Below are 11,449 nucleotides of genomic sequence, written 5' to 3' on the forward strand. Positions count from 1 at the left end.
AGAGGAGGTAGTAACGAGATTGAGAATTGGACACGGCAATCTACACAGCATACTGAAGTGTCCAGCCGTTCTTTGTAAACTATGTACACAGCATAGACTGTATATGGTACACAGTCAAGAAACTGTGGAATGTGATCATCACGACACGATGGGGCAAATGGAAATATTGAGGTTCACAAGAGCAGAGAAAGCTTGTAGGCAGATGCAGACGAAGCAGTTGGCGATTGATTGATTTTAACTATGTAAAGCACGTTGTGTTACATTTCGACGTATAAAAAGTGCTATACAAATAAAGTTTGATTGCGGTAACGCCAGAGGATGCTGATAAACCTCAACGAAGAAGCAATAGGCGGTGAACCATCTTGACTGCGCAGCCTATCTTTGGCAGCAGGCGGGATCTAATGATCGTAGTCTCCCGGCTGAAAGTCGGGCGGGCGGGTGCAGAGAGCAGCGTGGTCCTTCCTTTAAGTGACTGACTGACACCCGCCGGGGGAAAAAGTTACTCTTGAGTTCGCGGACACACTGCCAACATGTCTGGAGATGAAGAGACACAGGAGCAGACGGTCGCCGACGACTTGGTGGTTACCAAGTACAAGATGGGCGCCGAGATCGCGAATCGTGAGTGAAATGCAGCTTTAACATTTATCCTCACTGTTAGCTAGCAGTGTCAGCTAGTCACAACCAGGCAGCAGCTGTGCCATGTGCCACAGCTTGAGCAGCAGCGGCGGGTCATATCAGAAAGAGGGTCTTTAATAAGGTTTAATACAAATAAAACATGATCCCGGATAAATGATCAGGCAGAGCTTTTCTGTACATACAGTCCGTTTTTCGTTAAACGTCACGCTGCTGTCACGTTAGCCCGGTGTGCTACGTAGCTACTGCTATCTGACTAGCAGGCGTTAGCTGTAGCTGCTAACCTAACAGATAACAATGACAAGTAAAAAGTGAGTGACGATATGCGTGCTGTGACAGACTGCGAAAAGAGGACATGTACGTGTAAACAAATGAGCAACCAAAACTGAAAAAAAATCTCACGTAAGATGCTTGACTGAAGCTCTGGTTGTTTTAAATGGTGTAATTTAAAGTCATAATCAATGTAAGTAGAGGGCAGTCAACACACCCAGCACGCTGCTCTGTTAAACTACATACAAATAAAAATAGAAGTAATTTATGAGACTCATGAACTCACACGATGACTAACTCAACCTTTCTGTCAGGTCATGCAAATTAAACTTAACATGCGGTTAACAATTATAGCATGTAGATGAATCAGTTGTATTATACCTGATATATTTGTATATTATGCAATATAAAGCATTTGTAAGCCTACTGTCACTGCACACATCATTAGTATGTTATAACGGGTTATTCATCATATAATAAAATATAAATATAATATTGTTTGAACTTATGTACTTGTACTTGAAGTTTATACTATAACTATGCTACTATATCAAAATGACTCCATACTGAACATGTAATCACGTGTTAGTTATTCATCCATGCAACATGTGCTGATTTAACGGTGCCCACCTTCACATTAAGAAGTTTACCAGTTCAACCAGTCTTGGGTTCCTGGTTTAGCTTTAATATTTCTTCCAGTCTGGAGATTAACAAAGTGACCTTCATGCCATATGATGTTTTAGATTAAGTTGGTAAAACCAACACAACACAAAATTATTACCACAGTCTAGTTGAACTTTTTTTTTTTTTAATTTTATGTGGAAAAATGTCCAGTGTCTGGTTGTTTTTCATTCCCAGTCCATTCATTACACCTGTTAGGTTGTGAAGATGACCTCATGTTCACCACAGGGTTCAAAGACACTTGTGTGTCCTTGTGGTTTTGTATTGTAGCTTATCAAGGCCGAGCTGCTTATTTTAATTCAAGCCATCTAATTTTCTGCTTGCGTTATGCAGCGTCAAGCTGATATGCAGCTGTCAGACAATTTGTCAAATGTTTATCTCTTTGTGAACATTGCATCAGCTCAGTTAAAGTCAAATGAGTTGCTCAGTTGCATTGAGCCCTGAACAAAGAGTAAAAGTAATTCTTGATAGTAACACCGACCAGACTATATGTGTCTGATGCCTAACTTCAATCTGGAAAAAAGAACAGACTTATGAGTGCTGAAATGACAATTAATTCAAATCATCAATCACAAAATTCAGATTTTTTTGATATTTAATGGACCAAAGCGATGAATCCACTCACTGAGAAAATAATAGATTAACTGATGATCATTGTTTTTAGCCCAACCCTGTATACATTGTGTCATTGACATGCTTTTTTAACCACATCATATGTTTGTTTTTTTTTTAAACTTGTGTCATGCAGAGGCTCTGAAGGCAGTGGTTGGAGCAGCTATGGCTGGGGTCTCCGTGCTCAGCCTCTGTGAAAAGGGAGACGCCTTCATCATGGCAGAAACTGGGAAAATTTTCAAGAGGGAAAAAGAAATGAAGAAAGGTACGTTTTCTGTTGCAGTTAATTAGTCACCATCAATGTCTCTGACTCAGCACTCACTCACTCTTTCTTTCTCAGGTATCGCTTTTCCTACTTGTGTGTCAGTTAACAACTGCGTGTGCCATCACTCCCCCCTGAAGAGTGACCCTGATGTCGTACTAAAGGATGGGGACCTTGTCAAAATGTAAGCTGCAGAACTGATACCTGTCCATTCTTTATACTACATGAATTATGGTTTGCAATTTATTAGCATTTCGCACTTGCTTTACCTCACATTTGCCTTTCGTGTTTGTGTGCAGTGACCTTGGTGTGCACGTTGATGGCTTCATCTCAAATGTAGCTCACACCTTGGTTGTTGGAGTGACAAAGGTATGTCATGGGCATTGCACTTAATGATTTATTCACAATAGCCATGAGCTGTAACTATAGTGTACTTGATTACCACTGGTTGTCACATCATTAACAGCTAGCCATACTTCATTTTACCCTCTATTGTTCTTTAACTTGTCTTCTGTGTCACTTCAGGAAAACCCGCTGACAGGACGGAAGGCTGATGTTATGAAAGCAGCTCACCTCTGTGCTGAGGCTGCTCTGCGTCTCGTCAAGCCTGGAAACCAGGTAAAATTCTCCCACCGTGGCGACTCATTTGACCAGCAGCATCACTGTTTATACCTGCCATTTAATAATTGTCTCAATGTCATCTGTCTATCAGAACACACAAGTCACAGAAGCCTGGAACAAGATCGCAAAGTCATTCAAGTGCTCCCCTATTGAGGGTAGGTGTTTGTGAATGTTTGGCACTTTGAAGTTCTGTGAGCTCGATGGTATACATTTAATAAATGTAATTTGACACGCTTGTTTTACTCCTTCACTGTGTGCAGGCATGCTGTCCCATCAGCTCAAACAACATGTGATTGACGGAGAGAAAACTATCATTCAAAACCCAACGGACCAGCAAAAGTAGGTTCATTTAGCAGGTGCTTATTGTCTCCAACCTTATGAGTGTTCCCCTTCACCAGTGGATGACCATGTCACTTTGTTTTTGTAGGAAGGACCACGAGAAGGCTGAGTTTGAGGTGCATGAGGTATATGCAGTGGATGTGCTTATCAGCACTGGAGAGGGGAAGGTGAGGGGAATTTTTGGTATTGATGGGTTGTTTTATTTTAAACCAAGTTTGAAAAATCCATTCAGGCAATAATCTTATGTTTTGTTTTGTAATTCAGGCAAAGGATGGAGGTCAGAGGACCACCGTTTACAAACGAGACCCCAACAAGGTATACGGCCTGAAAATGAAGACATCCCGGACGTTCTTCAGTGAGATGGAGAGACGCTTTGATACAATGCCTTTCACCCTGAGGTAGCATTTTTAACTTGATCAAATATTTCACTTAAAAAAAAAAAAAGTTTTGTCATCTAAATCATCTCTTAGGAGAAATAAGAGGATTAAACATTTCTTTTCTGTTTGCTTCCTCAGAGCGTTTGAGGATGAAGGCAAGGCCAGGCTGGGTGTGGTGGAGTGTGCCAAACATGAGCTGCTCCAGCCATTCAGTGTGCTGCATGAGAAAGAGAGTGAGTGGAACAACCAGTGTAATTAAGGGCTTTGTGACATGACATTTTTGAAGGTTTGTTGATATGTGAACAAAATGAAGTGAAGGCTGAAAGTTTCTCTCCGCTTTTGGAAGGCTTCATGTGTACTTACATTTTTAGAAAAATATTGTTGGTCCCATAGCTAAGACAATGTTCTCTCTGTCCCATTAAAAGTAGTGAGATCATTTTCTTGTTGTTTTTGTCATGTTTCTCTAATGACAACAAACACCATACTTTGGGACTCTCAAACCCACCTGCAGTCTAAGTGACAGTCATTTGATAAATGTAACTTTGCTACCTTGTGTGATCTATGTGTAAGCTGTACTTACAGGCCATTTTTATTAATGGAGCGCCCTGGTAGCCGAATGCTTACAGCACATGCTACACAACCACAATGTCCCTGGTTTGAATCATGTTAGTGACCTTTGTTGCATGTCGTGCCCCTCTCTGATGAGCTCCTTGCTCAGCATTTTCTGGGATGCAACGTTATCTAGTAATGCTTTGTGCTGGCCTGTCAAATGCGTCCAGCTGTGCTTAGTCAGTAAAGTTACATTGTCTACTGTCAAAAGAGGATAGGGTTACTCAAAAAAACCTTCACAGAGATGTCAAATCCTGCTTAAAAATGTCTTAATCTATCAATAAGCTACTGAATGTTTAACTAAAATGGGGCGCCCTCAAAAATGTTTACACATATCAACAACCTACTGTATGCCTGATTTAAAGAAAATCTGCATAAATCAGTTTTAACCATGAATTGTCTGATCACATTAAAGTACTATCATTAGCACCTGGTTGGTTTGTGTTAACTGAAACATTTGATGCAACTTTTCAACTCTGTGTCCAGGTGAATATGTAGCCCAGTTCAAGTTCACCGTGCTGCTCATGGCCAACGGACCTCTGCGAATCACAAGCAGCCTCTTTGAGCCAGAACTCTACAAGTCTGAGCACGAGGTGGAGGATGCCGAGCTGAAGGTGAAACATGTTTGACAAATGTGATATTACATCCCCTCCCTGAGAGGAAAGCATGAGAGACTAATGGACCGCTGTAGCATGCTCTTAGCTGAACTGGCATTTTTCATTGTATTGTTTGCTGCACCTCATGAGGTCATTAAAGTCATTTTTTTCCTTTTGTGCTCCTTTTTTTCCCCTTTTTTTTTCTTAAAGGCTTTGCTTCAGAGCTCAGCCAGCCGTAAGACGCAAAAGAAAAAGAAAAAGAAGGTGAGTTACAGAGCTGTCTGATACTGATATGTGACAAACAAGAATGCATGTTCTGGTTTCCTTTTTAAATAAATGTTTTTCTTTCTTTTATCAAGGCCTCAAAGACTGTTGAGACCGCAACTGGACAGGCGATGGAGACTGAAGCTGCAGAATAGATTCTATATCCCAGAAAGACATCTGATGACCCAAAGAACAGACGTCACGAATCCTTCTGTCCCAGCTGTCTGAGGCACTTGTGGCATAGCCGCTGTGAATACCTCCGAATCTAACTGATGTCAGTCTGGGATGATGCTGCTCCTAAATTCTGTCACTCCACCTAAAACACACATATGTATGTCCCCAGTAAATCTCACTGTCCTCGAGACAGCCTTATGCCCTAACAGTGGACACAATTCTACAAAAGAAGATTTTTTGTTTGTTTGTGCAAAGACATATTTTCACTGGAACATTTAACCATTTGACTGACCTTGAGCCTTCGTCCCTTTATTCCACAGTAACTGTAATGAAAGTTATAAATGGGTTTGACAGAGCAGCCAAGGATAATGAATGCACAGTACTGTGTCAGTGTAATTGTGTGGCATATAGATAACCTCCTTGACCTGAAGCCATGGCTTTGAAATGAATGTTAACTTGTCGTAGGCAGAAATGTGCAACATCTTAGAGTCACACAAGTTATAAGCATGACATCATTAGTCGTCATTTACTTTTGAATTCAGCATAATTACTGCATTTATATTGCTCATGCTTAGGTCTGTCTACTAGTGCATTGTGTCTACTTCTAGGCATCTAGGTAACTCAGCTAACAATTTCTTAAACTGACGTGTAAGACCTACCAGTTAAGTCATTTAACAGGTAAAATAATTATTATTTTCTCAGTTGTGGAAGGTCTATCTCCTGCCAAGGGTTCAGCGTTCAGTCTTCTGGTGCCACCACTGAGTCTGACAGTCTGTGTTTACATAAGAACTCCATACCTGTTAAATATATGGATGCTTTTGTAAAACAAATCCCAGTTTCAGAGACTATTTTTGGAAACATTAAAAAACCACCTGACATCATTTGTTTGCTTGTGTTTTTGAACTTTGTGTGTATTCAGCTGATTGTCCTTCCTATCGTGTTTCTTTGTGATTTACAATACTTAAGAATAAGTTAAAGAATCCCAATTCCCTAGGGGATGCAAAACAAGTGACAAGACTGAATTATCTTGGGAATGTAGGTGATAAACATACATGACCAGTAAACTCTAAATTAAAGAAATATTATATGTAATGAGAATGATCTTATTGTAATAGTTATGGGCTGTAGCAAAGATCATTTCTTGTTGACCTAAAAGTAGTCAAATTTAAGTGTATTGAGTGTAAGAATATGAAACTTCTACCAAATTGATACTCAAAATATACATAAAAGAAACAAAACGCACAACTTAAATGTCCTCAAAGGTAACCAAAGCCCTGGTACTGAGAGAATATGAATCAAGCAATATATTTATTTACTTTTTCAATATATACAAAACAATGGGAAACATGATGACTTAAGTAACAGAACAAACTAGAATAATATAAGGGGGCTCCATGTATGAATAAATATAGCATGTTTTCCTTATTAAAAACAACAAAATCCCCTTAACTTTAAGTTCTGTCCTTATATACAGCAGAAAATTTGACAAAACTTCATAAAACTTTCTTTGGTGATTATTAGTTCATGCAATCAGTTCATGCAGAGATTCAAAAGAGTATGTCATCAATTTTTAACCATCCAGCAAAATCTGGTTTTGTATGGCCCTTCCAATGGAATCAAGCTAAATTCACTGTATATGGTGCAATTAACTAGGATAGTTACTCCAAAACATTGTTGCATATGTGTGATAAATAACAGGATTGATGATCCTTTGAAAGAATATAAAAAGGTGCAGCACTGATTTAATATACACAGTGTTGGGAAGTAACTAGCGACATGTAACTGTTGTTGTAATTTAATTACAAAAGAAATGTAATCCATTACAGTTACTTATGAAATGGTGTTACATCTGGAGTCAGACCTTTAAGATTTTGCTCAGGAGGGTTTTCCCCTGAATACATACTGTACAGTACCAGTCAAAAAGTTTGGACACACATTCTCATTCAAGTGAATATGAAAATGTGTCTAAACTTTTGACTGGTACTATATATTGCTGTTTTTAATTTTTGAAAATATATATTATAAAAATATGTCAAGCCCGAAATTATTTATACCCCTGGCAAATTTTTGACTTTTTTTGACATGCCACTTTTTGTTCAAATGTCAAACATGACTGACAAATATTTTTTTTTTCCACAATGATGCCTCTTGTACATTGTCTTATTGTCTTCTGGGAGACGCCCGTGTCATTTCCGGTCAAAAAAACAACTTAAAGTTAAATTTTGACTTAAAGTAGCTTTAAGTCAAAATTTGCCAGGGGTATGAATAATTTCGGGCTTGACTATATATATATATATATATATATATATATATATATATATATATACACGCAATATTTTGTAAGTAAATCATGATGTGGACCTTATTTGCAACACACATGGGTTTAAATGGTGTCAAAGTACCAATTAAGCCCATGCCAGACTTTTGACTTTTTTTAGAGAGATAAATCTTGCTTTGTAAGAAATGATCTCCCTTATGCATCATGTCAGTATCCATGAAAAACACCTGAACTTAAATTTTGGTGGGCTTAAGGGTACACTTACCCAAACAGTTGAAGACATTTGTTAGAAAATTATAAGAACCATCAAAAAGTAATCAAATGAAATACGTTTGATAACTTATTAAGCAACTGAAATAGTTACGATACTTATTGCATTTTAAACAAGCAAAAGCATTTTTCTGTAAAACGCTCAATTAAACTCAATTTCCCATGTCGCACTACGGTTCAAGAGCTGTGACGTAACGGTGGATATAAATAAGAAGACGCAAGAATGTGACGTCCTTCGAGGAGACGATTCCACAGCGGTTGGTACGTTGAAACTTGTCGATGCCAGAATCCAAATAAATCAACTTCTTTTTAAACCCATCCAACTAATCTTTCACGTTTTTCCATCTGTTTTCAGGCTTCCCTCCTCGTCATGAGAGCTAAGGTTTGTATTGAATGACTAGATGATAGAAGTAATTATGATTTCCTGTTAGCTAGCAAGTGTTAGCACCTGCTAGCTAACAGGCATGAGTAGGTCGTTCATGAATGTTTAGATATAAAATATTAATTTGTTAAGCGTGTTTGCTTCAGTTCAGTCGAGTGTAATCATGTGTTGCTTGAAGGGCATGAATACATGGGAAAATAATCGACGATTTTGTTTTCTTGTTCGCAGTGGAGAAAGAAGCGCATGCGCAGGTAAGACTGTTGAGCACATTTTTACCGTCGCATGTTGGAGGCTAGTCTTCCGCTACACCGTGTTGACTATTTTCCTTTGCTGACTCTTGCTGTGATCACGTTTTATAGGCTGAAGCGTAAGAGGAGAAAGATGAGGCAGAGGTCCAAGTAAGCGGTCCCCTCCGCCATGGCTGTGGCATCACATGTTGGCCACAAACAGGCTGGTGAGCGCAGCTGGAGACCCACGACCCCCTCCCCGTGTCCAGGCTTGAGGCCAGTGGCGTTCATATCAACCAGAGGCCGGGGAGCAGCAGCAGCCGATTGATGCTGGAGAGCTGATTCAAGTCCTGCTGGATGACGGGCTGTTCCTCGGGGACATTGGGACTCTGTTCTTAATTCCTCAACTTTTGTCATTCGTTTTTGTTTATACTGTGATTAAAGGTTTTGGTTTACTAAAATACTAAACGCATCTCGTGTTTTTTTGTTTTTTTTCCTCTTACAAGTTAGAACAAGTCTTTCCAGTAGTTAAAACACTAATGCCCTGAGGAAATGGCAGATCTGTCCTCTTCAAGGTGATATGTTTTTGCAGCTTTAGTCTAAAGGTCTTTTTCATAGAAGTGTTAATGTAGAGAAAACACTCAGGTGTTCAACAGTGCCATAGTTTGTTACTGTCAAAGTGCTATCAGTCACGTGACTGCCTTGATTGGTACTTTGTAACAAGTGGTGTATTTAATGTTAAGTGTAAGTATACATGTAATTGAGGTGCATTGTAAAAATGATCCATTATGAGAATGTCTTGCATTTGAAACTGACTTCATCATTAAGTATTATCCAAAACAAAATGCACTCATGTCAAAATTGAAGACCTTAAATGGAAATTAAGGTGTAAATACTGCATGATTGTACTTCATACTACAGTAACTGGTATAATGCTTTCTTCATTCCATGCTATAGAATCGAAGCAATTTAAAAGCTCTTGGAGACACTTAAACATGAAACATATGTACCATGTTTTCTGTAAAAGAAAACCAACAGGCTTGTTATGACATGATTTATCCACTGTGCATTGACCTTTCTGTTCATTCTGATTTAGACAGAATGCCCAGGGGACATGCATATTTGGAGGCAAATGTCAGTTAATTAGATCATTTCAGATTCTACCTACATCCCATGACTGGAGTGTGTGAATGCTGTAACCTTTTGGGAAGAGTTGGATCCCCACAAACAAACTCAAATGTTTTTTTAATCCTTGAAGGCAGTCTAGTAACTAATTTTGTCCTCAAGGTGAATCATAATCAGACTATTGCATAATATTTTTAAAAATGGGATAGGCATTTTTATTCCCTTTGAATGCTTAATGTTCTTTTCTGTTTTATTTTCCACTTGCAGTTAAAACTGAAAACTAAAGCTGTGAAGATAATTTTGCTCTTAATGTTACTGTTTATTTACAGTATTCATTACACTCTGGCACTGCAAGAAATCCTTGCTTATTCAAGGCACAAGTAAGAATTAATGGCACAAGAAAACATTATTATTATTACACAATATATTTTCTGAACAGGGGACAGAAATGCTAAAACTCAGTGCCAGTAGACAGTAAACACATTACAAGAAGCCCTGCTGGACCTTTGCTCATTAAGTCGTGAGTCATCTCAGATAAGAGAGGACTAATGTGTGTATGCACAGAAACATAACCTGTGTCTGTCCCTTGAATTATGGTGTTTTTGTATATTCAAGCATCCCAGCAGTGTTGACTTAAGCTTGTGTTGGCAGAGCTTTAACATCCCGCCTCTTTTTCCACTGACCGAGACTAACAGGTGAGTGTAGTTCAAATCAGTTACATCATCCAAATTTCAGTGTTTCAGTGATGAATGAATAAAAAATGTTTGGATTTAGCATTTTATGAGGCTAAAACAGGCGATGTGGAGAGGGTGTCAACTCCTACGTATTATGTAAAAAGTCCAATTTTTTATGTTACACTTAAACCTCAATGAGAGTTAAAGGAAACTCACACCAACTTGCCTCTGCACAGTTTACAGTTGCAGACACTAAAAATATACAGTAGATGGTGTAGTTTGTACTCTTCAAAATACACAGAAAGCATATGGACCTTAAAGTATATGACCTTTTTTTTAAAGTCTCACTAAATACTGAAAGTGTAAGATTAACTTTACTCAATATGGCATGTGTATTACTGGTAATAAGTATAAAACATACAAATAACAATAACAGGAATGCTGTACACTGTGTAAGCGAAACAGTATAATACACCTAACATTTGTTGTATTTGAGTATTTACACATTTAGGGGAAAGCATTAAAAAAGGGAGACAACGAGTGCTTCAGATTTATGTCTATGAAGGAACTATTGACAACGCCAAAATGACACATGACTGACACCATGCTCTCTTATGCTGAGTTTGATCTTGGACCCTTCTTGCATGACTTGGCTTGTATCATTTCAACATCACTGATCGGACTCGCAATCCTGTGGCAGTTATACTTCTGCTTCTTCCTCCTGTAAAATGTGCTTGTTCCTCAACACTGGCAAGCATGGCAAACATGAATAAATATGTGTTATAGTATAACTAATACACAGCACAATGAAGTCATAGTTTTACATTGAATTTGGAAACATTTTAGAGTAGTTTCATCAACCTGTTTCTTCTTGAAAATGGGTTTAGTGATAGCAAAAAAAACCTTTGCATACCAGTTGTAAACAATACTACTGTCACATTTAGGAGAAATAACTCCTCAGAGATCATGTTCTTTCTTGCAAGCTTGTCAGATGTGGGTCAAAGGAAACTTTTTTTTCTTTCTTGCAGGGACACCTCAGTATTTACATGAGTACA

At 38.5% G+C, this 11,449-nt stretch overlaps 1 protein-coding gene and 1 long non-coding RNA gene across 2 annotated transcripts; both read left to right on the plus strand.

Annotated features, from left to right (window-relative positions):
• Positions 1 to 425: 425 nt before the first annotated feature.
• On the plus strand, positions 426 to 6,125 carry LOC128356819 (proliferation-associated protein 2G4-like). Its single transcript, XM_053316963.1, has 13 exons — positions 426 to 618; positions 2,333 to 2,461; positions 2,537 to 2,642; positions 2,758 to 2,827; positions 2,984 to 3,076; positions 3,171 to 3,234; positions 3,340 to 3,418; positions 3,507 to 3,585; positions 3,683 to 3,816; positions 3,934 to 4,028; positions 4,891 to 5,018; positions 5,211 to 5,264; positions 5,360 to 6,125. The coding sequence occupies exons 1-13, from the start codon at positions 531 to 533 to the stop codon at positions 5,417 to 5,419; spliced, it is 1,179 nt and encodes a 392-aa protein (XP_053172938.1). The 5' UTR covers positions 426 to 530; the 3' UTR covers positions 5,420 to 6,125.
• Positions 6,126 to 8,207: 2,082 nt separating this feature from the next.
• LOC128357269 (uncharacterized) lies at positions 8,208 to 9,055 on the plus strand. The gene is made up of 4 exons (XR_008321218.1): positions 8,208 to 8,247; positions 8,342 to 8,368; positions 8,597 to 8,619; positions 8,728 to 9,055. It is a non-coding gene; the product is annotated as an uncharacterized LOC128357269 (long non-coding RNA).
• Positions 9,056 to 11,449: the final 2,394 nt, after the last annotated feature.

The sequence above is a fragment of the Scomber japonicus genome, chromosome 4, assembly GCF_027409825.1.
Source record: "Scomber japonicus isolate fScoJap1 chromosome 4, fScoJap1.pri, whole genome shotgun sequence".
Classification (NCBI taxonomy): domain Eukaryota; kingdom Metazoa; phylum Chordata; class Actinopteri; order Scombriformes; family Scombridae; genus Scomber; species Scomber japonicus.

Coding starts and splice junctions, on each gene's coding strand:
- LOC128356819 (XM_053316963.1), top strand. CDS start 531: ATGTCTGGAGATGAAGAGACACAGGAGCAGACGGTCGCCGACGACTTG. Junction 619..2,332: donor GGGCGCCGAGATCGCGAATC/GTGAGTGAAATG, acceptor TGTGTCATGCAG/AGGCTCTGAAGGCAGTGGTT. Junction 5,265..5,359: donor AAAAGAAAAAGAAAAAGAAG/GTGAGTTACAGA, acceptor TCTTTTATCAAG/GCCTCAAAGACTGTTGAGAC.